Source organism: Aspergillus mulundensis (assembly GCF_003369625.1).
Source record: "Aspergillus mulundensis strain DSM 5745 chromosome Unknown scaffold_7, whole genome shotgun sequence".
NCBI lineage: Eukaryota > Fungi > Ascomycota > Eurotiomycetes > Eurotiales > Aspergillaceae > Aspergillus > Aspergillus mulundensis.
In genome coordinates, this window is record NW_020797895.1 from 227,705 (window position 1) to 251,886 (window position 24,182).

The window sequence follows — 24,182 nt, forward strand, 5'->3', positions numbered from 1 at the left end:
TCAAGAAAACGGATGACAAGGATGGGCTGTCGAGAATAGTAGCGACCGATGACATAGACAGTCTTAAAGTACCTGGATTGTGCCCGTCGAGGTATCGTGAAACTTTTTTTCACCTCCGCTCGGGTGCCAACCAAGAGAGTTCGAGGACCCAAGGAAACCCAAGCACAACCCGACGGCAGCCAACCCGTAGAAAACAGAGAGAAAATCGACGCTTTTTGTTCGGTCGGACCCAATGATAAATGCTGCGGTGAAGAGGAAAGACTTCTGAACGGAAGGACGGCGGCTTACAAGAAAAGGAGTGATTGTCCCCAAGAATTCCGGCGCTCTACCACGAGTGAACGAGGCAGAAAGAGCGACAAGAGTAGCAGAATCTCAATCCCAAGGCACGACAGACGACTGAGTCTGACGTGGAAGAAACGAAAAAGGGAGAGAAGGGGTGGGGGAAGAGGAAATAAGACGGGGGGGTGGGGAGGAGGAAGAGGAAAAGAGAGTGGTGAGTCGGGTAGAAGAGGTGCGACGGTAAAAGGCGACTCGCGAGGATAAGGAGATCGGGTGTGAGGGGAGCGAGCAGGGAGCGAAGAGGGGGAAGCGAGAAGTGGATATTATTTTGATTATTATTACTTTGACCGGCAATAACAAGTGGTAATAAAATGATAGTAATAATAAGCTCCTTCCAGTTGATAACTTGACAGTTTTAAGGGAGAGCGTTTAATCAACAGAGATTCTGTTCTTGAGGCGTTTGAGCCAAAATTAAATTATATTGCCTGCCAGCCGGAAGTCGGGACGCTCTCCATAGCTACAGCTATGAATCTTGTAGTAATACGCATGATACTGAGAAGGGAAGAACCTTGGAGACTTTCATGTCATGAACAGACGGAAAAAGCAAAGGAACACAGACAAGGTGGGCGGATGGAATAAAAAATAATGTGACTATGGGCCTTCGGAGTTTTGATTTGCTTTGCTCGGGCCCGTTTCTTGACTTCTACCGCAAGGTTCGAACATCTTCCGCCCACGGCCCTCGCTCACAATGCGACGGGAACGGTCCGTCTTGCCAAATTATACATCAATGGCGCCAGGACCAATAGAACTGCATTGTTCTATTTCTTTTTGTTCAACATTTGGACTTTGGTTCTTCCATCCTCATGTGCAGTACTCCGTAGAATGGAGACGGAGGCCCACCCAAGGTCCCTTCTTCTCCTCCGTGCGTGATACACAAACGGCCTAGCGGATACGTGGTCAAGGGTGAGAGATGATCCTACGCTTTTGACCTTGAGAGAAATTATCGCGATCACCTTGGGAGCAGAAAAGAGCGTCGGAATACGAAGCCACAGTGAACGAAATCAGGGAAAACAAATTTGCCGCTGACCCCAGAACATCAGATGCACAATGGCGTATGCGGGCGAAGGTGCAGCAAGTATCAATCCTTCTGGGCTCCAGGCTGGCCGTCGAGGTTGCAACTCTCGATCCTTTAGTGCCGGCCGACAACCTTTTGGACATTGTCCCACCCTCCAAGTCTTGGTTCAGGCTCGTCTTTGAGGGAATTCCCGTGTCCTTGTATGGACGGAGTATCTTCCATCAGTACATTTCGCTCTTGGTCATTGAGACGCCCATGTTTTAGTTCTTATACGCAGCATGATGGATGGAAGCAATTAGTCCGAGGCACTTTCTGGACTAAGATATATAGCAACTGAGCCGGACAACACGATTTAGTTTAGCGTAGGAATACGACCCTACCTATACAAAGTAACGTAGAAACATAAGCTTGAACTCTGATCAAATTTGTAGCGTTTGTACTTTGCCTTGTATTTGTCTGCTTTACGCCGTCATACGACGCTGCTTACCTACCTGCCGACAGCTCTAAAGTAGATATTCTGTAACCCGTAAGGTATCTAGCTGCCGACGTCCCTATCGTCGAGCGCTGGGTCGCTGACAGAACTGTATTCTTTGGATTACGTACTGCTCCTGATAACGGCGGAATACGGCCGATGGCAACTTGATTCATGAGGACGGAATAAGCTTGGGCTCGCTAAGCTGTAGAACGTGGTACTCCTCAAAGTACAGGTAGACAGGGGTGGCAACCGAGCATAAGGATGAAATCACCTTGATCAAGGGTCACACTTGTATCACGCTCGATGCTGAACGAATCGATGATCAAGCGGGTATCATTTGTCAGCCGCAGAACATGCAGTCTGCAGGTGGACGGGCGAGGATGTCGAGGAACGACGTTCAAAGCACCCTACAACCCCACACCCACTATCTCGAGGCTTAAAGTTGAGCCGGGATACCATAACTGTAGTGGCTGCACCCAAAGACTGTCAGAAACGTTGCAGACATAATAGACATTGTCAACTCCGTGCCCTGACACTGTTATTTGACACCGACTTACTCAAGAGTAAGTGGGGCATCGAAAGTAGAGCATGGATCATGGACTGCACTCGGACCCCTACAGTAGTAGGTTATGTGCCACACCTCCTATTGGATCACAAGATGTATTTCGTCGTCATTGTACTGCGAGTGGCTTCGATCATATGTCAGTTATGGTTGGCGGCTGCAATGTTCGGATCAGTTTTGATTTGTCTCAAGCAGTGGTCCTTTATCTGGTGAACGGTGCCTCACTATGGTTGAGTGCCGAGGAACGAGGAGCAGTTGAGCTCTCGCACACGGTAAGCTTCGCCGAGATTGTCCGTTGTCTGTTTTGTGATGCTGAGTAGACAAGGATGACGGAGGACGCGAACCTTTCGACTCGAGTCGATCGATAGCCTGTCGAATCTCCGATGCCCTGATTCAGCGATCTACTCCGTAACTAGAACCTAACCCCTGCGTCAAGCACGATCTTCAAGCCAAAGATTTCGGCCCCGCAAGAGCTCGTCAATGCAAATGGTCCAGCATTGTACGTAGAACAGATAACGTCGAACGTATAGGATGTTGGCGACGGCTCTCCTGATCCATGGGCCGCGCCTGTTTTGGCACTCTTTGTTGTTCAAGCGTGCATCCAATTGAATAGAGTCAGATGGCCCGCTTTCAATGGCGGCGGCCACGAGGAAGATCGAATGGTGGAAGGCCAACCAAGGAGAGGAATTTGTCTAGTGTATCCTCGCCGCAGGTCCCCGAGGAGATATTTCTTGGTACCATGCTTCTGGGACGGATATTCATAGTTCCTGACTACGTAGAACAGCAATCATAACGGTTTGTGTAGGAATATTGCTAGAAGTTAACCGGCAACTGGCGCTGGATCGTGAAGGAACTCCGTCGACGTGAAGACTCGGCTGAATATATCTGGGATCCAGTGCTAGGAGGACCGGAGAGGCTAAAGCACAAGTGCTGTGAATAATCCCAAACAATCGGAGCTTTGTCCAATCAAGGACCCGAGGGTCTAGAGCCGTTGAATTTGATTCTACGAATTTATTGAGCAACCGTTGATGATCCGTGATCTGGGTGTTTTCTTTCTAACCGAGATTCCTAGCCTGTCCAGGGGCTCTTTCCTCACGGCCTCAACTTAGCATGCCTTCTGCTAGGCTCGAATGGAGGGATCGAGGGTTGTTCCTGCTCTCCTTTCTTTTCATGGCTTCCTCTAGCCCCTAGAGACTTTCTGGCGTCCCCTATCGCTCCGTGTCTCTTAGTTAATTAAGTTTGCCTTGTCCGGATGCAGCGGCCGGCGTCTCGGGCTGGCTGACAGCGCACCCCTTTCAGCATCGAGATTCTGCAGCTGCGTGGCTTTCTTGGTATTTCCAGTGCCTACAATCGACACCTGAATATTCAGCCGCGTAGGCGTAGGGCCCTGAATCTACTCATGGATTGCTGACATAGCTGACCACATTATGAGTACGGAGTAGAGCGGGTGATAGAACTTGAGACACTAACAAACAACAAACCTCGGGGACGGTGTCTGCTTGTTTGGAGAGAACGTGTCTGAGACAAAGCTCTTGGACAGCGCAGAGTGTCTACCATAGTTCCATGGCCTGTTGAATGAAGATATACTGTTTGAGATGTTAGGATAAAGGGTGATAATGCTGAAGAAACAGCTGCCAGGGCCTAATATATTATGTCACCGTACCCAAGGAGGGAACAATAATAATAGCTCAGCAATTAGCATCAAGAAAGTTTTAATTAAGGCCGTCATTGAGGGCCGGATCCAGCATAATTCGCCTGCTCTTTATTTACTTACCCCGGTACATGCGAGCCAAGCTCAGCTTTGTTTGGCGTGGCCATTTGATCATTGCATCTACTACTTCATCTCACCCAATTCTCTCCAATTTCGTGGTGCGAACACAGTGCAAAAGTCCTGTGGAGGGAGTATAGTTGAGTATATAGTTGAGTATACTTGACTCGTGGAGCAGCCGGGAAAGCTGGGCATGGGAGATTCCCCTGGCTCTCTCAGCCGATCGCCCTGATTGATCCCCTCCGCACGCGCTGTCCCCTCCCCCGTTCACTAACCTGAACAACCTGCCCTACAACAACTCAACGCCTTTTCCTAAAAATCCCTGTACGTCCACAACAATCCCTTGAATTGTCAGGCTGGTCCTTCAATCTGGGGGCTTTTTTCTGTGTGTTCCTGTTATCTCTTTGTGACCCTCTGGTTGGAGTTGTGCGGTTCTGAGATTTGCCCTTCCCGCTAGAGTCTATCGCACTCACTCCCCTTAAACCGCCTCCGTTGTCACGAACATCCAGTCACGACCCCAGCTGCCCGACTCAAGTTGCCTCGCGTTAGAAACGCAATTCCTTACTCTTGTCAAGAGTCCCTATACCAGTTGCTAATTCGTACCCTGCAGTCCTGCTTCGTCACGTCTGGAGTCTGTTACGGACGTGGTAACGCAGCAGCACATTTTGCTGGAACATCGCCGGCCGATACCTCCGCTACGCTACGTCCTTCTCGACGCCGTTTCCCTTTTCCTCGCACATTCTTTTCGCCGCCTATTATAGTTGCTGGGTATAGAAGGGTACATACTGTATAGGAAATATAGGAGGCACATACTGTGCTTGTGGCGAGCCTTTTTGCGGTGACGCGAAAACCGGAGTTTGGTCGAGTCCGGCGTTTTTGGTGTATTTGGACTCGATAAGGCGTCCCTTGCGAACTTCCTTTTTGGAGACCAACGTTGTCGGACAACGTTGGGTGTTGCTATATGGTCACAGCTACCGATGGGAATGACCGTCGATCGTCCAGGCCAGGTGAACGGTCACCGATAGCGTCGGCAAAACCTTCGACCATGCCGTGGAGTCCGAGCAAAGAGGAGTCTTCAGAGACACCCAATCGACCAGCGTTGACCTCACAACAGTCCAACTCTCTCCCTTCTACGCCCTATCAACACGCGCGGAAAATCTCTTTCCATTCCAGATCCCCCTCGCCCCGTCATGGAAGCACGTCGCCACGGTCGACCCATTCGGAGTCGACGCACATTCCCCCATCCGCCCGGAAACCGTTCAAAGGCTGCAAATACGAGACTGCCATGTCGTTCTTTCGCCGGAGAATGCCATATTCAATAGGTGCCGATGTCCTGCCGGAGGAAAAGGAAGGGCTTAAACAACGGCTTCGGCCGGAGGAGGAAAGGAAGCTTACGGCGGATATGTTGGAAGTCTACGACCGTTTGCTACCATCAGCGGAGAGCGACAGTCGGCGACGGAGGCTTGTCCGGAAGCTGGAGGATCTCTTCAACCGGCAGTGGCCCGGGTGTGACATTAAGGTCCATGTTTTTGGTTCGTCTGGGAATAAATTATGTTCAAGCGACTCGGATGGTGCGTATCTACATCGGCGCAATAGGTTTCTCTGACTGACTTGATGCAGTTGACATCTGTATAACAACGACTTGCAAGGACCTAGAGCATGTGTGCTTACTAGCAGATGTTCTCGCAAAGAGTAAGAACCCATTTTTTTTGGTCGCGCGACGAGCGAAGCTGACAGATTTCTGTTTAAACTAGACGGAATGGAGAGAGTTGTTTGTATCTCACATGCAAAGGTTCCTATAGTGAAGATTTGGGATCCTGAACTCCGCCTAGCGTGCGACATGAACGTCAACAATACAATGGCGCTAGAGAATACACGGATGGTTCGGACATATGTGGAAATCGATGAGCGAGTACGGCCGTTGGCGATGATTGTCAAACACTGGACAAAGCGCAGGATACTCAACGACGCTGGTATGTTCCCACGCGCTCCGCAATGAAGGTGTTGCTCTTACTGATTTGCCCGTTCAAGGTCTTGGTGGCACGTTAAGTTCCTATACCTGGATTTGCTTGATCATCAACTTCCTACAGACTCGAGAACCTCCGATACTACCCAGTCTCCAGGCGCGGCCTCATAAGAAGCGGCTGACCGCTGATGGGTTGGTGTGCTCATTCGACGATGATTTGGACTCGTTAATGGGTTATGGAAAACAAAACAAGCAGTCGTTAGGGGAGCTTTTCTTTCAGTTCTTTCGTTACTACGGTCACGAACTTGACTATGAGAAATATGTTGTCTCAGTGCGAGAGGGAAAATTGATATCCAAAGAGGGTAAAGGCTGGCATCTACTGCAAAACAATCGTCTATGCGTCGAGGAGCCTTTCAACACGATACGGAATCTGGGCAACACGGCGGATGATACGTCTTTCAGGGGTGTGCACATGGAATTGCGCAGGGCGTTCAAGGCCCTTTCAGACGGTAACTTTGAGCAATGCTGTGAGCAGTACGAGTACCCTCCCGAAGCGGAGCGCTCATGGGAAAGGCCGCCTCCTCAGCCACGGCCGATTGTCACTACCGCGCCTCCACCTTCTCGGGGTGGTCGTGGTGGTGGTCGAGGTGGGCGACATTCGAATCAATACAACCGAGGCGGACACTCTGGCGGCCGTCGCAGCTCGAATACTGGCAACAAGAACCACTTTCGCCAAACGAACGGCGGTATCAGCGCGTCTGAACTATCGCTCCACGCTCAGCATGCACAGTATCTGCTTCACGACCATCTCTATCAGCAGATACAAATACTTCAGGCACAGGAACAAGAACTGCGGTTACAATTGCAAAGCCAAGCGCTCATTACTGGGCGGCCACCGCCTGTCCTCATCCGTCAGCCTTTTATCCAGTTCCCAGTGCCCGCGCAGGAAACTTCAGCTGATGATGGCTCACGCTCACGGTCCGGCTCAAGATCTGGTGCGGTGAATCATTCGCCTAACGGCGTACCGTCCCGGCAGAATGTCTACTACAACTCGGCGTACCTTCCAGTTGCCGTACCAGGAGGGCCTGGAAGCAACACCAACCCGCCATCGCCGGCCGGCGCCATCGCGATGCCTGATCTCCGCCGTAACCCGCGTCGATCATCAGTTGCCAATGGCTCTCCGGGTGGCTCTCTCAGAGCCCACTCGCAGCCCGCCCGCCCCGTCAACTCCCTTCCCAACTTTGCTCCTCTCTATTCCATGGCTCAACATGCAGAAGGCTCGCAGTCCTCGAACCAGCGCAATCCGTCTGGTGCCTCAGATGATTCACTGAGCGAGGAAGATGGTACACCCATACCCAACAGCTTACCCAACCGACCCTTGTTCCTGGACGAAGCTCGAGCGAACGAGTACATGGCATACTATTTCGGCAGTTCTCCGCAGCTCCATGCCTATCACCAAAATGCGATGCTTTCACCTTTGTCAGCGTCACTTGGGCTTGCAATGCCCAACGGTAGCGTTATCCCCTTCGTTGGGAATGCACAGGATTACATGTCCGCAGCTTCGGGGGCTGAAGCTTACGGCCAGGCGTTCGACAACGGCTCCGTTACATCGCCAAAATCCGGTCAGTCGCAACAAAGAAAGGGCTCGCGAACGGCGGCCTCGAGCGATCGTGGCGGGCCACTCATCGTGGATGGGTCGGTGCCGCCCAGTGAGCAACGAGTCTCGATCCCTACTGACCATTATGACCACTATGGCTTAATGGCTCACTGCCCATCGAATTCTGATGACCAGAACACCGATACGCCTGCCAGCGTGTCGGACTCGTTCTCTCAGGATTTTCAAGATAGCAGCTCAGTAGAGATTGATCCAACCCCCTTCTATGGCCATCAAGGGATCGACTCGCATGCAATGGGAAACCCCGCCGATGTCTTTGTCAATGGCCACGTCAATGGCCATAGTGCGAAGCCGAGCCTACTGTCAAGTCGACTCCAGGGTCTCCATCTTTCGAATGGTGAGAAGACCGAACACTCATCAAAACCTGCGCAAGACAAAACGAAGGCAACTTCAGCTTATCATGAGGCTGCGGAGAGGGAACCGCTTCGCCACAAGATCAATCACGCCGTGGACAAAGGACTCTCAACCTCGAGCTTCCCTCATGCCACAGAGTCGAATATGGCGTCGCCCAACGGGAAGCGCCGACACCATGGCGCCGATGCGCCAGAAAAGAACAACGGGGCTACGCATAAGGGCAAACCTAGGAATCTAACATTATCCACCGGGCTAAATGATCAGAAGGAGCGGGCTGTCGGTGGACCGCGGAAGACGGGCTCAACGTGCCAAGACTCCAATTATACCCATGCGAGTTCCGGATGGCAGACGACCAAGCGGAAGAACAAAAAGAATAACAAGTTCTCCTCGGACCATCGCCATGGACCTCATAATGGTGCGGAGCCCTTACCAGTTGACGAGTCTATGCGAAAAGGGGGCTAGTCAACATTCCGCTCATGGTTTAAGACTTCAACTACCAACGATTGGGTCTCTTGTGGTTAACATCTCATTCTATTCCCGGCCTGTGTGGCTTTGGGCAATTGACTTGGTCTATAACAGGTCGGCAAAAATATACGAAAGCACTTGTACAGCCTGTGCCGAGCCATGCGTTGACACATCCAAGTCGAGGCTCGACTATACCTCCTCTTCGATTCGGAGGTTTGACATTGTATAATAGAGGCGGCGACCTCTCGAACAAAACAATATATGGCAGTGAATGGCCGTTTTCCGGCTTTTATGGTAGTATATGACATTTGTTTCTTGCACTTGGGTTTTTCATGTTCATCATCGGCGTTCAGGTCTTTTCAAACAATCGGCATATCGGGTTGCAATCGTCTTGTGGTATTCGCGTGGATCGCGCAATTCCATGGGGACAATGCTCGCGGTTTTCGACACTCGTCAAGCCACCGGATTCGTTATCGGAGCTCAATCCTCCTGGCTCGCCGTCAATCGCATCTCAGGACTCGGGTACTAAAACCATTTCAAGCCGGAAACCAAAAGCGAGCTGTTGGCATCGTGTATTTTTTTTTTTATTCTCTGTATCAACTGGACTTGTTTCTGCGTTGCTTGCTGTGGATTTCTTCGTCAGTTTCTAACCGGCATGATCATTGTCATCATTATCATTGTCAATATACCATCATAGCAGGGAGCCAGGCGAGTGGGTTCAACTTATACATCTGTTCTTGTCATGCTTTTGCTTTGCTTTTTTTTGTGTTTGTTTGTTCATGTTGGCACTGATACAATTTGCGCGTTGCTAAGATTCATGCGGACCAGGATTGGGCAATGATTCAGATGTAGAACTTGGGATTTACATACAGTCAGACGAAGATATTGAAAAGAGAAAAAAAATTGAAATGCATCAGACTTGGTCTATCTAGTGTAGAGTGTCTATGCTTGTGCTCTGTGGTCCATCGAGTCGCTTGGAGATCCGCTCTTGGCTCTCTTCTCGGAGCCCATCCACCGAGTCTCGCATCAACATCTCCCCAGCACAGCCATTTACCAGGGAACAACATGACCATCCCCAAGCCCCATATCACACCAGACAGTTTCTTCCATAGAACTACCTCCTCACCTTCACCCTCAGACTCATTGCTAAGCCCCTGGCCCATAACCATCTACTTCATCTCCGGCAACCCAGGGCTAATCTCCTACTACCAACTGTTCCTCTCCCTACTCAGCAGCAACATAGCATCCAGCCAAGCTGCAAGGCAAAGCGGAGTGCATATCGTCGGGCACAGTCTCGCGGGATTCGAGCTCGAACCTAAGAGTACCGGCAAGCGGGTACCAACTCTCCAAAATCATGAAAAGCAAACGCCACAAGAAAGTGGAAAGGCAAAACACATCCACAACCTCGAAGAGCAAATCTGCTTCGTGCAGAGCCGGCTAGACGGACACATGCGCAGGCTACGCAGAGATTCAGACCCCGTTTCCACCAACGACCTTGACCTCGACGTGGCGAGCGAGAAACCAAAGGTCATTCTCATCGGGCACTCGGTGGGCACGTATATTGCGATGGAGATACTGCGGCGTCATCGTGAACGCCAGAACTCTGGCACTGCTAGTAATGCCGAGGGAGATGCCGATGCCGACTTCGACATCGTCGGCGGCATCATGCTCTTCCCGACGGTGCTTGATATCGCGAAGTCGCCTTCGGGCCAGAAATTAACCGTTCGTCTACTGCTAACTTACCTTATCTCTTGGTTATACTATGCTAATGGTGCCCAGTTCCTCCTCCGCATAATCCCGCAATTCGCTCTCCTGGTGTCTCTCTTCGCGAGGATCCTAACCGCGCTTCTTCCGACTGGGATGCTACGAGGGCTTGTTCGGTCCGTCATGCGCGCGCCGCCTGAGAGTGCTGTTGAGTTGACGACGAAGTTCTTGAAGAGTAAGCATGGCGTTAGACAGGCTTTGTACGTTGCGTCCTTTCCTTTGCTTCTGAGGTCTATTCCAGTGTGCTTCTGCTGACATTCAATGTGGTGGGAAGACATATGGCCGCAGACGAAATGCGGAATATTACCTCTGATCAATGGAGCGATGATGTTTGGGGCGTGTCGAGGTCGACTCCGACTGCAGGAGAGAAGTCGCAGCCGTTAAGCAGGCTTTACTTCTACTTTGGGCGCAATGACCATTGGGTTGCGGAGCAGACTAGGGAGGAGATTCTTGCTGCGCGGGGTGGGTTGCATGCAGAGACTGGGCATGGACCGAAGATGATTGTCTGCGAAGAGTCGGTGCCGCATGCGTTTTGTTTGAGTAAGTTTCGTCTAGTTGGTTTGCTCTCTTGGTTAATGATGTTGACGTGATATTTAGGGCACAATGAGACCATGGCTAATAAAGTGGCTGATATGGTTCAAGAAATAATAGAGTAGATGATGCTCATGATTTGGAGAACTGTTACAGAAAGAAGTACAGATCAGGAGGACATCTTCATTAATGTACTCAGGGGGTAGAGACCCCGATAGCGGATGGGTTGAAGAGTCCAAAGTTGAAATTCGTCACGTTCGTCACGAGCCTGCGTTACAGTGGCATCATCCGTTCTGGTTCAGAAGTCCGGCCGGCGGATCACTGACTAGGTCGGACTTTCTATATGGACCCCCATAGCCGCCAATCCCGGACGAGGGGACTGCGCATAACTCTGTCGTTGAGAAAGTAGATAGACGTGAATCACCGGTTGCATGGAATGAGACCAATGGCATACTCGGCTGATTGCCCTTAACCGAGCTCTGCCCGGAGACCAAAACATTCCAAGGTCGTCTATAATCGTTGCATTCGTACAATCGGATCATCATGAGTTCGGGCCGGTTCGATAAACTAAACCGCTTCTCCTAAAGAGGTCTCCCAATACATCCTGCGATTCGCTCGCGGCCGGTTCCGGCTGTGCCTGTGTTGGCTGACTATGCGCTCTCACACTCCATCCATCATCTTGCGCCCTCTCCTGACCAAACAAGTCTCTAAGCGAGATCTGACGACCCATTGGAGCGCTGCCCTGTACTTCATCCAGGGGGTCTATGGTCGTTGACGCCGCTGTCGCAGCAGCATGTAAGCCATTCTGGCGCGCGGCCTCGAGTCGCTCGCGGGCCAATTTGAGACTGTGCCCGGCCATAACTGCGCATTCCCGGATAACCTGGGCGTTGATGTTGCGCGTTTCCGCCGTAGAACTGGGCGGGGGTTCCGAAAACACCCAAAGCCCATAGATGCGAACATCGCTGCTAGGGCGCGCATTACTGGGGTCGGAGGTGGAGTCAGATTTGAGAATAATATATTCTTCCGTAAGCTCCACGTTATCGCCATGCGTTAAAGGCAGATCGAAGTTATTCAAGCCCCGTCGATTCAGCACAAACACACTGTACCGCTCCTCCCCCAAACTCCCCGCTACGAGCTGACAAACAAAAAGAGTGCCCTCCACCCCGGTCTTCTCCCATTGCCGTGTTGTCGGGCTAAATGTGTAGACAACCGCGAATGGCGCAATTGACTGTATCGACTTGACTTCGGGGTTGTGGCTCTGTAAAACCGAAAGGTTAAGCTCCTCGTTTGTGCGCGGCGGCGCCGACGGCATGCTCCGATTCTGCTGGTCGAGCAGCTGCTGCGGGTCGGAGAGGTAGGACTGGTAGTCTGAATCGTAACCTGACCCTTGAAAGTACCCCTGGGTGTGACTCGGGTTGCTGTGTTGATTGCTGCTCTGATTGTGATGGTTGTTGTTGTTGTTGTTGGGGCGGCGAGGCCTGCGTGACGCCATAGTGAAGTGTTCACAGATCCGGCGGCATATAAGAATAAAGTGCGAGTCCGGGCGATGCCGAGATGAATTGCAGGAGCGAGGGCAAGAGCGGGATGCAGGAGGGCAAGAGCGAACGCTGGAGATCGGAGATGAAGCTCGAACTGTCTCCGCTTCCGGAAGGCGGTCGCGCTGTTCCGACGTCGCAGGCCCCGTCACGACCACTGCGGCCCCTCTTGATCTACATCTCGCATCATCCTGTGATATCTACGCTTGTACAGGTACGAGGGCGATACTGTTGGAAACCTGGATCTGACTCGGACTCGCCACTGCTACGCCTCCACCATCCCCAGGGCCACGATCCCTCCGGTTCATTCGCTATACTTCCGCTAGGCCGTCCACTAGTATACCGCGCGTGATGCTCGAGCCATTATCCGGTCCTTAATGATCCTCAGTTGCGCTCAATGTCGACCCGTGATGATTGACGGTCACGCCTTGCTTACGCCCACTCTACCCTTTTACGTCTCGCCCCTCGGCGTCTTTCCTTATACCGCCTCCAGCCTCAGGTGAAGCGCAAGTTGACATATATATCGAAGACAGCTTTGGAGGGATGAGTGATTCGCTCACATCGGAATAGATCGCTTTAGTATGGTTGCCAACAATGAGCAGCGCCCCGGCCCCGGGGTTGGTGATTACCCCTCCGATAACGATAACCCCGGAGGGTCCGCAGACTCCGGCTATGACCCTTCGTCCCTCCCGAATGCCGTGAAAGCGCGCAAAGAAGAATATACCCACCATCGGACTCTCAAAGTGAAGGTTGGGAGCTGGAATGTCGCTGCCATCGCTGGCACGGAGAGAGATATCGGGAAGTGGTTTGTGCAAAAGGAGGGAGTATGCGGACAACCCGCATCGGCGTTGCAAAATCGCTCAGCATCAAAAGTGGGAGGCTCCGGGGGAGCTGCTTCGCTCCTCGAGACCCCACCTGATGAGATTGATCTTTATGTTTTAGGCCTGCAAGAAATCGTTGATGTCTCCTCGCCTGCAGAAGCATTGAGGCCATATGTGGATACGGCTCCCGCCAGTCGCTGGAAAAGAGCCGTTGAGGATGCGCTTCCCCAAGGTTACAAACTGATTGCGGAAACTCAGCTTATTGGGTTATTACAACTTATTTATGCTGCCCCGTCCATTGCCGATAGCATCTCCGCGGTAAGCTCTACCAGTGTAGGTACAGGCCTGCTCGGATACATGGGCAACAAAGGAGCTGTCGCGACGCGCCTGTTACTAGGCGAGACTACGTGTTTTATTTTCGTCAATTGTCACCTGGCGGCGGGCTCGGACAAGGCCAGCTTAGACCGACGGAACTGGGACGCCTCACAGATTGTCGCTCGTACAAAATTTGACCCGGTTGATACTGACTATACGCTTCGAGATGCGCCCTGCGAAAGCATTGGAGATGAGGATTACGCATTCTGGTTTGGCGACCTAAATTACCGCCTAGAGGATATCCCTGGCGGTGACGTACGGCAGGTTCTTGCTCGGCATACGGAAAACGAGTACGACAGGAGACACAGCGCGTTGCGTGAGGTTGATGGTTCATCGTCTCCGCGCATTGTCGTCGCTGAGGACGTCGGTAGTCAGTCGCCCGTATCCGAGGTAATTCCAAGCGACTCTGATGAAGAGCTGGATCCCAATCAGGATCCGGCTTCTCTTCAAACAACGATATCTTCATTGTTTCCTCATGATCAGTTGCGAATGCAACAACATAAGCAGAAAGCCTTTCATGAAGGTTGGCGGGAGGGCCAGATCTCGTTCCTGCCCACGTACAAGTACGATGTCGGCAGCGTGGCGCGGTTTGACTCTAGCGAGAAGCTTAGAGGACCTAGCTGGTGTGATCGCATCCTTTACCGGTCACGCAAGGATAAGCTTAGGTATGAGAAGCTCGTTAAGGAAGCTACCGAGGCTAGAAAACGAGACGAAGAGATGAAAGCGAGGGGACTTGACAGCGCCGCGGCCGATGATAGCGTTTTGTTCGACTACGACCCAGACGCTGATGGTGATAGCGGTGATGAATATGATCCGGACGACGAACAAGATAATGAAGACGTCTCGGCCGATGTATCCTCAGAAGCGGACAACTCCATACGATTAGACTATTATACCTCTCACCAAGGCGTTCTTTCCTCAGACCACAAACCGCTAGTTGCTGGCTTCACGCTAGAACTAAACTGCGTGGAACCGAAGCTCAAAGCCCAAGTGCATCAGGAAGTTGTGAGGGAGTTGGATAAGGCCGAGAACGAGTCTCGACCCGGCTTAACAGTTGTGGTTGACAACCACGGCCGTGAACCGTCCAAGTCAGATATTGATCCGAATGCTGTGGATTTTGGAGATATTTCTTTAGACGTCCCTGCCAGTCGGGCGTTGACTGTTGCCAACACAAGCGGTGTACCTGCCACATTTTCTATCCAGAAACCGGAGCGCGGCGGTGATGCTGAGGCAACGCCGTGGCTAGAGTACAAAGTCGAGAAGCCGCACCACGAGGAATCTGAAGACCAAACCCAACCAGCGTCATCGAACGAATGTACACTTTTGCCCGGGGAGCTGGCTATGGTTGAAGTCACAATCTGGGTGCGAGACACCAAGTTCGTCCGCCTTCTCAATAATGGAAAGGTGAAGCTCGAGGAAATCCTGGTCCTTCGAGTAAAAGATGGCAGAGATCATTTTGTCTCTGCATATGGAAAATGGCTACCAACCGCATTCGGTCGTAGCTTGGAGGAACTCACTCGGCTCCCCGAGGCTGGCGCACGTACCCTGGTCGCCACCCGCCCAACAGAGAGCCATGACCAAGCAGGAGCTCCGATATCCGCCCCTAGAGAGCTATTCAAGCTAACCGAGGCGATCTCTGATCTCACGGAACGCGCAGTTGCCGAATGGAGTATGGTGCAAGGCGAGGATGATGAGTCCAAGGCTCCCTGGGAAAGGGGGCCGCATGGTTATGCCTGGCCTTTTGAGCCCGAGACGTGGACGCTCAAAGACAAGGAAGCACGCTCGCCGCTTCTAGCCTTGGCTCGCGAGGCCCTAGATACCAACCAACCTTTCAGCCATGTGTTTCCTCCTGAAGTACCGTCACTACATCGACTCGAGATCCTAGGCGAGGTTCTTGTTGCGTTTCTGCGCTCCCTGAAAGATGGGGTCATCTCTGCATCTGTCTGGCAAAACCTCGACCAACAAATTCAAGCTCGAGAAAAGGCCAAGCAGACCCCGCTCTCTTGGGAAGACTCGCAGGCTTGGGTGCTCGAGAGCCTTGCCCCGTCACCGGCGCACAGTGTCTCCTTTACATTCGTAACATTCATGCTGGCGCGAATAGCCAACGAAGTCGCACCTGTCCCGTCCATGCCTCCTCACTCTAAGGAACCAGATCTCAAAGAAAATACAAAAGATACCCACCAATCTAGGGACAATGACAAGGACGACCAATCGTCAACCTCCTCACCTATCTCCCGGACATCCTCGGTATCCCGGACGTCCTTTATTTCCGGCGGTAGTTTACGGCGGAAGCTAACGATCTCGGAGCCCTCATCCTCATTTCCACAGTCACCGGACCCCGCCGTATCACATATGGCCCAGCGCCGACTCGCCGTTGAAAGCGCCCTAGCCGCATTCTTCTCATCCGTGCTTATATCTTCTGACGTCCCTGTCCCATCTAAGGATAAAGAAAGGCGACTCCTGGAGGACCGCAAGCGCGGTATCATTGAGCCGTTCCTCAAAACTATTGGGGTGGACTATAACGGACCGTCCGGCGGCGCGCCATGACTTCCTTAGATAATGCGTACTTGTATCATGATTTCGTTCTTGGTTGGTTTGTTATATACTCGGTTTGGTGGCTAGAGTTATTTATAGATGGGTTGGGGTGGCAGGGGGTTGCATATATAAAGCCATACACCTGCTTGGCCTGAGTTGCACCTATATTTACAAAAACAACCATGCTAGATAGCGTGATCTTTATTTGAGACAGCACCTACAGTTACAATCTATGCTAGAATACCACGGAATTATTCTCAATGTAGCAACCAAGGTAGCCAAATATATCTTCCCCCTTCGTCCCAGAAAGTCGCCAGATAACCCCTACATGCCTATATCACAAAATGCTTATACACATGCACCAATGTACCATCCAGCCAGTGGACGCCAACCGAACCAAGCCGCTCTACCTAATCTACAAGGCCCAGGCCCAAGCCCAAGCCCAAGCCAGAGCCAGAATTGAACACTCCGAAAGAACTGAAGCTAACCTAACCAAGCTAGAACCAAGCGACTCACTCCTCTACACTTGTGGCGCGCTTCGTCCGCTTCTGCTGCGTAGACGACGACGGCACCGAGGTCGGTGCGGATGTCGGCGCATGCTTGCGCGTTTGCGGCGCTTTAGCTTTCGCTTTACTACTGCCACTGCCACTAACAGCGCCGGAAGTAGCGGGAGTGGGAGACCTCTTCTTTATCGAGGACCTGCTTGAACCCGAACCCGAGCGCGAGCCAAATACCATATCCCTGCAGACCCGGACACCGCGCCTGGCAATGAGCAGCGGCAGACGGACCACTGAAACGCCGATGGTCAGCGGCAACAAGAAAGCCTTGGATGTCCAGTCCAGGGCCATATCGAACAGTCCTAAGCCTGGAACGCGAGAGCGATGAGATGTGGACCGCTGCGCCGCAGCAGCAAGCGAGAGCGCATCGCGGGCCTTGGATTCCAGCATGTGAAGTCTGCTTTCGGTCTGGTAGGCTGCAAGCGCGGTGCGTTTTTCATACCGGCGCATAGCGCGGTTGAGGGCGTCGATGTCCGTTTGGAAGCCCTTGCGGTACTCGGCGGCTGCTTGGGAGACGAGGGAGAGGGTGTACTCTTGTTCTTGCGGGGTGAGTCCGCGGTTCTCATTCTCGCGCTCCCTCTCCTTCTCCTTCTCGGCGTTGACGGTGGATATGCGTAGAGCGGCTGCCTCGGCGACGTGGGCTTCTAGTTCCTCGATGCGTTTGGAGAGGTCCATGACTTTAAAGGCGTCGATTTTGTCCTTCTGCTCGCTGTCGTCATCATCTGAGGTGGCGATGATGCGTTGAAGGTGCAGGGTGCGGGATTGGACCATCTTGAGGAGATGCGAGAAGGGTCGGACCTCGGCGGCGAGGAGGAAGATTGTTAGATTGTAATTTGAGACGAGGCCTTCGGAGGGGCGGGAGAGGTTGGAACGGATGGTGTGTAGAATCCATGTGCCGATGATGGGGAAGAGGAAGCAGGATGTGAGCGCGGCCAGTTCGTGGATCTGTAGTTCTTCGACCGCGGCGGCGGCTGTGCTGTCGGCAGAGATATGTTCTCTCCTGTCATCGTGGTCGTGGTCATGGTCCCGATCTTCGTCTTGGCCGGGCGATGTCTCATCTTCCTGCTCGTCTTGAGTAGGGCTAATTGGCGTGTCTAGTCCGAGAGGGGGTGCGATGTCATAGAGGCTGTTTTGGCGACGGATACTTCGAGCAGAGCGGTACCATTCCCTGAAGAGACGTCGGTTAGATAGGGTCTCGGGTAGAAATAGGACTCAGCTTACCAGGGCAGTCTAACAGACCAATTCAAAAACACCGCCGCTAACGCTAACAGTGTAACATCTGTGACGAACGCACTGCCGTTCTGAAAGAAAATGCCGGCGATGGCAGGCAGAAGCGCGAGACCCAGGGGCGCCGAATGCCAATGTGACTCCTCATCATCATGCTTCCCGGCGGCACGTGGGAAGAACAATTCATCAGTAGACGAGCGGATGGCTTCAGACACGGAGTCGGAGAAGGTGGAGTTGCGACGCTGGGGAGGGACTTGGGGCTGCGGAGGCTGGCTCTGGCCCTCCGCAACGGTGGCAGCCCGGGCGAGGCCGCGATGGCGCAGATTCGCGTTCAGGGGACTGGGGGAGTTCGACATGGCGATGTCAGGGGGCGTGAAGGAGGTGCCATCCTTCGTCTCTTCAGGAGACTGAAGATCGTGGGGGATGAGATCAGATCTGGTCGTCAGCTCCACCGTTCATGGTGGATCATAATCCTGTCATGGTGACGGCGGCGGCCGATCGGGGCGTTGCCAGCACTAGCGTCCAGCAGTCGTCTACTAGTCGCCCTCCTAACCAAGCGAGTGCACTAACGGCTCTCGTGACCTCTCCCTCTCCCTCTCCCTCTCCCTCACCACTCCTTCAAGCAAACAACATCAGCGAACCACTGGGGGTCTTTGGAAGCAATCAGTCTCCCTTGCAGATTGCTGCAATTCCCCGTTGTCACCGCACATTACCACCTTGAATACTCATCCAGAGATCCGAGTATCTCGGGTGAATCTCGCATCTAATCAATCTCGAGGGCACACCCGAGAAGCACGGCCATACCGCCATAGACCCTCCAAAGTCCGTACAATGTGGGCAGTAACACCGAGCGTAAGACGTCACTGGTTGTCGTACAAATGCCGTGGAAGGCTTGGAAGCAGGTAGCATTCGGATCTCAACTGAGGGAACAGAAGAAAAAGAGGTGACACTATTCCAACTCTCCCAATTGAGGATCTGGATCTATTGACACCCGAATCAGGCAATATCTGAGTCGGCTCAATGAATGCCCTTGGTCATGACTCTCGGCTGCAGCACCTCTTTATTCACAATCCCCAAGCTGTTAAAGAGCTGAGCTTATTGTCATGGATCGGCAGAGACAAACCCACTGTGCGATTCCCTGTCGTTCCCGACTGGACCGCCTGCCTGCAGCGGGCTGTATAACATGGATACCACCATGCATTGCTCGTCCACCATCGCCCTATTGCGGTCCCTATAAGGGCCTGCAATAGGCGATTGTCTCAATGAACTCGACTCAACACCGCTATTCTACGCCAGTTTCTGTTTCGGAGTCATTTCTTATCCTTAAGGCGGCTGGCCCTTGTCTTTCCTCTTCTCCGAACATGATGCTGCTGGCTCAGCGTTTGCCTTCTTAATCAAACCTTTCCTCCCCTTTGCGCTGTGATTCCATGAGAAAGCAGACTCCGTGCCAGAACTCGGCCTCGATACAACATACAATCCAGTTTTGACAAGCCTACACCTATCCAACATGGAGACACCAACGATGTCGCTCTCTACGGAGACAGTGGTCATGCAGACGCTTGCTGTCAGCTCCATCATGGCCCTTACTCCTCCTCTAGTCTTGCACTGGAAGAACAGAAACTTCCCGGCCGCCATCATGATGGCGTGGTTCATCGTCCTGAATATCTTCAGTGTCGCCAATGCTTTCATCTGGCCAACCGACGATTTCGCCAACTGGTGGGACGGTGCAGGTCTTTGTGACATTGAGGTGAAGATGATGATTGCCTCATATATTGCAATTCCGGGCAGTCTGGTTTGTATCTTCCGGAGCCTGGCTTGTGTGCTGGACACCAGCCGGGCCACTCTTGTCCCGAGCAAGCGTCAACGTTGGATAAGCCGTTTCATGGAAGTCTTGTTCTGCATCATAGTTCCCCTGTTTGCGGCAGCGATGCACTTCATCTACCAAGGCAACCGCTATTTTATCTTTGGCGTCTCCGGATGCACTACCAGTCTCGATCAAAGTTGGGTGAGCCTCGCACTGGGCTATATATGGCCGCTTGTGGTATGCTTCATTGCGAGCTATTATTGCGGTACGTCCCGTGCACCTCATTCTCAAGCTCGTCTAACGTCTCAGGCCTCGTCCTATTTCGACTCAAGCGATACCGGAACCGATTCAACGAGATCATCCGCGCCGCTGATTCAGGAACCAACAAGTCACGCTTCCTCCGTCTGTTCTTCCTCGCCTTTGTCATGCTTGTAGCCCTTGTTCCACTCCAGGCATACGTAGTATATGTCCAGATCAAGCTGAGCCTGCCGTGGCACGCCTTCTCATGGTCGCTCATCCACGGGCCTGGGTCTTCAGCTGGTGTGATACAGATGGTACCAGGCGGTGGTAAGGTCTACTTCGACAGATGGATCCCCATCACAGCAGGCTACGTTGCATTCATTTTCTTTGGGACTGGTCGAGATGCATCGCGGATGTATCGCTCGCTGCTCCGACCCTTCGGTCTGGATTGCTGCTTCAGTCCTACAGAGACTACATCATCCGGGAGCTCCCGGCCTACAGCAGGGTCTGGTGGAAGTCGAGCGCACCTCGTACCTAAGAGGAGCCAAGCACAGTATGCCAACCCATCCTTACCGTACCCGTTGACCACATACTAACAAAAGACAGAGACGACCTCTACCATTCCGCTCGGACAAACTCAACCGACTGCACCTTCAGCTCCGAAACCAGCTACAAAGAAAAAGACCTTGAAAAAGGCACCTCTGTCTCTCGTGTCATTGAGGCCCCGGGAGCCCCCAGGGAAGAAGGGCTCAAGACCCATTTCGCCTGGTTCAGGAACCCATTCTCGCGCTCGGCTTCTGCCGACAAGATGCGCTCGCGCTCCACGCCAAACCTCGCGGTTCCTACAAACTCCAACACCGTCTGCTCGAACGCCTGGGCTGGAACTAGTCAGAGCCGCGGAAGCATTGACCTCGTCGACCTCACCGGGTCCATCTCCCCGCGAACAGACTTTATCAGAGTCAAGCAGGTTATTAGGCAGGAAGAATTGCAGGTGTAGGGTCGGCCTGTCAAAATTTAAGCCGCGGCAACATCTTCATTTTCATTTTCATGTTCTGTTTTTCCCCCTTCTTTCTTCAGGTAGGCATTGTATGTATGATCTGCCCAGTTCTGTTCTCTTCTGACTTCTAATCACCACCCGCTTTCTTCTACGGGTCCATTTATGTATATTCTATTCTAATGCGGGATACCCTGACCTGGTTCACAACAGCCATTTCTTTTGTGCCCTTAAGGCTAAATACCAGAACTCTTTGCTCTTCTCAGAACCTGTGCTCGAATGGATTAAATAGCGGTATTCTTTGTCCGTAATGCATGAAACGGACCCTAGGTAGGTATGTTCTCTGCAGGGATCCTATTATAGCATGAGATAAAAGAAAGCATCATCCTCACCTGTCTACCCACCATACAAACTGGGCCTCCCCCGGAATGCAAAATTCCCGCTCGAACGTTTGCGACGCAGGATCTGGTCGAAGGAAAGTTGTAGATCTTTAGGTACACAAGGTAAGGTAAGGTATTCGTCCGGCCTCGTGTTCAAGTGATGAAATGTGGCTGGCACGGAGCAGGGTAGACTAAACTAGGGCCAGGGCAAGTGAGCCGGGCTAGTGGTTAGTGCAGTAGGTAGGGCATTCAGTGCCTGGTCTAGGTTACTACGAAGCTTGCTGAATTTGGGGTTTAGCTTTCGGCGGGCTTTCGGAGGCGAGGAGTCTTGAGACACGCCTGTCGAGCAGAAGATGAAGAAGATGGTTCGCGTTGATGTAGACAAGGACGGATTACGGGTTATGATTCTAGGAGAGAACAAGATGTAGGGTTGTCACAGAAGGTCGTTATATAATACATTGAGGTACCAGTAATGGCATATGAGAGCTACCTCTAGAACGACACCAACATCGCCAAAATCGATGAATTCTCATACGCAAACTGGCCTTTGGAGAATAGTGTCCAGGGAGCGGGGACAGCGTATCCTAACCCAGATCACGGCCAAGGGACCGAGTCAAATCAATCCGTTGACGTGAACAAAGCTAGACATGACATAGAAAGTGTGTGGGTTCAAAGCGGGAACGTCTATCGGGAGTGAATGGCTTTACTCCTGCGACTGCTCGGCATCGTAGGCGCCGCCTTCGGACGGGTTGTAGGGGCGGCGCAGGATCTCGAGTTGGCCTGATAACGGACATGGTTAGCGAAAGCCAGTAAGCAAAACGAAGCTGCAAATTCAAGTCGAGCCCAACGAGTTTGTTCTCGACCGAGAAGTGTATGCGAAGAAGCGCTAAGGAAAGAAGAACGCACGCTGAACAAGACTTAGAGAGTACTGATCGGAGCCATCGGGGGCTGTGTACTTCCTCATGGTAGCCTCGGCATCGACACTGACCAGGGTTCTATTCAGGAGGAAAACTCATTAGCAGGTCATCCAACTCCAGTCAAGTCAGTCATCTTGGCCGACTACATCCACCCACTCGGTCGTTCCCTTGCGTCGACTCTGCCGTTGCCTTGGCGTAGACAGACGAGCAAGACAGACGCAATTTAATCACACGTCCGGGTCCGGATCAGGTTCTGAACTTACCCCTTTTTGACGGTGTTGAGTAGGTAGTCGCGGCTGTTGTCATTCACGAACGCCTTCACACGGAACCAGCTGGTGGTACGGTTGGCGCTGGGGGCGAAAGAATTAGCGCCAACGAGGTACTTCACGTATTCAACGCCGGCCTGGCTAGTAACCAGTTCCGGGTCGGCACCAAGACGGCCGGTGATGTTCATACGAGCGCCAGCGCGCGCCGACGAGGAGCTGAAGGAGCGAGCGGGGGCCGCGCGAGGGGCAGCGCGCAGAGCAGAGCGCAGAGAGGAGGTGTAGGCAGACATGGTGATGGAGATGGAGATGGTGATGGAGATGATGCAATTAAGCGTGGTTAGAGGACGGATCGATGGTTGGCTCAGCTGCAGAAAAAATGTTGCGGAGAGTCGGGACTGGAGTTGGAGCTAAATCACAGTCACGTGGACAGGGATGGCAGCCTCTCCCTCGAGTTTGGCTTCACCGTTTGAGATCTGCCCTGCTGTGCTATCCGTAAGGATCGCTTTATGCGTGCCATCTCCCGGTTTGCAGCTGAGAGCAATCTGAGTCTATTGAACAATGGAGCATCGACGATGGGTCCATGTTGCAGAGCTCGATGCATGCTCCAAACCAAGGTCGGCTAGCTGGCCGAGTCGTCACCTTTACATATCACACTCGGACCTCGCAGAATCAGTGATGACATTTAGCTTCTACGGAGTATCTGGACTTTCTCACCGCACCCTTCGTGCGTCGGACTTTTTGCCGTAGCGAGCTGACCATTCTGGGCAGGCCTTCTGAGCAGTGAGCTCATGTCAGGCTTGAGTCTTGACAGATGCCAACGCAGAGACGCCGGGCCTGACAGCTCAGATGCCGGGATCGCGAAGGATTCGGGAGGATACGATTGCCAGATATTGGTGCTAGGCTGCTAGCTAAGGGCTTCGGCCTTCGGGGGCAGCACTGGCCTCGGCCGGGCTTTCAGGAATCAGGCAGGGCTCTAATGCAGGTCCTGAGTCGGACCCCTGGGTCTTGTGTCCAGTGACACTCACAGCCAATATTTGCTGAGCTTGCTTCGAACCCAATGGGACTGTGCCCCCGGCCAGCATGGACTCAGTGGAGTGATGGAAACCATGGAGTGGACATGTCCGCTGTAGCCGGCACGACTAGTGGTGCTAGTGTGGTCCGCCGGGCGATCGTTGGCTGGCCGAGATCAGGATCGTCTTCTACAGACAAGTCGCTGATATTGAGATTGTCTATCGATTCATGGAACCGTCCAATAATCTCTGTTGTCGTCCAGCTTTCTTTCAAGTTTCAACAAGGCACAGGTTGACCCATGGAGTCATGGAGCAGAGCCGGCGCCCAACTCCGAGTATGGTGTCACCTCGCCCACAGAAAGATCCTACACGCGCATGCACGTCCTATCATCGGAGACTGATACCCCGGTCTGTTTGGTCTTTTCTCATTTCATTTATCATTTATTCTTTTGTGAGTGGATCAACCGCGTCTGCCATGCGTGAGTCTATTTCCCATTCAACCACGGTGAGCTTTGCTAGCGACTCAACAGTCCAAATTCTGGCTCGCGCCCATCATGTATAATATTTACTCCGCGCCAATTCTCATTTATTCTCTTCTCTCCTCTGT

The 24,182-nt window shown here is 52.5% G+C and overlaps 7 protein-coding genes across 7 annotated transcripts; 4 read left to right on the plus strand and 3 right to left on the minus strand.

Moving 5' to 3' along the window:
- Positions 1 to 5,204: 5,204 nt before the first annotated feature.
- DSM5745_06971 (PAP/25A associated domain family) lies at positions 5,205 to 8,616 on the plus strand (the record flags this gene model as incomplete). The annotated part of the gene is made up of 4 exons (XM_026748987.1): positions 5,205 to 5,730; positions 5,780 to 5,851; positions 5,914 to 6,132; positions 6,191 to 8,616. The coding sequence occupies 4 exons, from the start codon at positions 5,205 to 5,207 to the stop codon at positions 8,614 to 8,616; spliced, it is 3,243 nt and encodes a 1,080-aa protein (XP_026602077.1).
- A 1,068-nt stretch (positions 8,617 to 9,684) lies between these two features.
- Positions 9,685 to 11,039, plus strand: DSM5745_06972 (bifunctional triacylglycerol lipase/ester hydrolase; the record flags this gene model as incomplete). Its single annotated transcript, XM_026748988.1, has 4 exons — positions 9,685 to 10,341; positions 10,399 to 10,583; positions 10,658 to 10,923; positions 10,981 to 11,039. The coding sequence occupies 4 exons, from the start codon at positions 9,685 to 9,687 to the stop codon at positions 11,037 to 11,039; spliced, it is 1,167 nt and encodes a 388-aa protein (XP_026602078.1).
- A 416-nt stretch (positions 11,040 to 11,455) lies between these two features.
- Positions 11,456 to 12,406, minus strand: DSM5745_06973 (Dcp1 family protein; the record flags this gene model as incomplete). The annotated part of the gene is made up of 1 exon (XM_026748989.1): positions 11,456 to 12,406. One exon carries the CDS (start codon positions 12,404 to 12,406, stop codon positions 11,456 to 11,458), a length of 951 nt encoding a protein of 316 aa, XP_026602079.1.
- Positions 12,407 to 13,030: 624 nt separating this feature from the next.
- Positions 13,031 to 16,192, plus strand: DSM5745_06974 (phosphatase family protein; the record flags this gene model as incomplete). Its single annotated transcript, XM_026748990.1, has 1 exon — positions 13,031 to 16,192. The coding sequence occupies one exon, from the start codon at positions 13,031 to 13,033 to the stop codon at positions 16,190 to 16,192; it is 3,162 nt and encodes a 1,053-aa protein (XP_026602080.1).
- Positions 16,193 to 16,692: 500 nt separating this feature from the next.
- Positions 16,693 to 18,320, minus strand: DSM5745_06975 (uncharacterized protein; the record flags this gene model as incomplete). The annotated part of the gene is made up of 2 exons (XM_026748991.1): positions 16,693 to 17,905; positions 17,959 to 18,320. The coding sequence occupies 2 exons, from the start codon at positions 18,318 to 18,320 to the stop codon at positions 16,693 to 16,695; spliced, it is 1,575 nt and encodes a 524-aa protein (XP_026602081.1).
- Positions 18,321 to 19,471: 1,151 nt separating this feature from the next.
- DSM5745_06976 (uncharacterized protein) lies at positions 19,472 to 21,005 on the plus strand (the record flags this gene model as incomplete). Its single annotated transcript, XM_026748992.1, has 4 exons — positions 19,472 to 19,756; positions 19,798 to 20,005; positions 20,078 to 20,561; positions 20,615 to 21,005. The coding sequence occupies 4 exons, from the start codon at positions 19,472 to 19,474 to the stop codon at positions 21,003 to 21,005; spliced, it is 1,368 nt and encodes a 455-aa protein (XP_026602082.1).
- A 1,080-nt stretch (positions 21,006 to 22,085) lies between these two features.
- Positions 22,086 to 22,855, minus strand: DSM5745_06977 (single-stranded DNA-binding protein; the record flags this gene model as incomplete). The annotated part of the gene is made up of 3 exons (XM_026748993.1): positions 22,086 to 22,162; positions 22,289 to 22,377; positions 22,563 to 22,855. The coding sequence occupies 3 exons, from the start codon at positions 22,853 to 22,855 to the stop codon at positions 22,086 to 22,088; spliced, it is 459 nt and encodes a 152-aa protein (XP_026602083.1).
- Between the last annotated feature and the right edge of the window lie 1,327 nt (positions 22,856 to 24,182).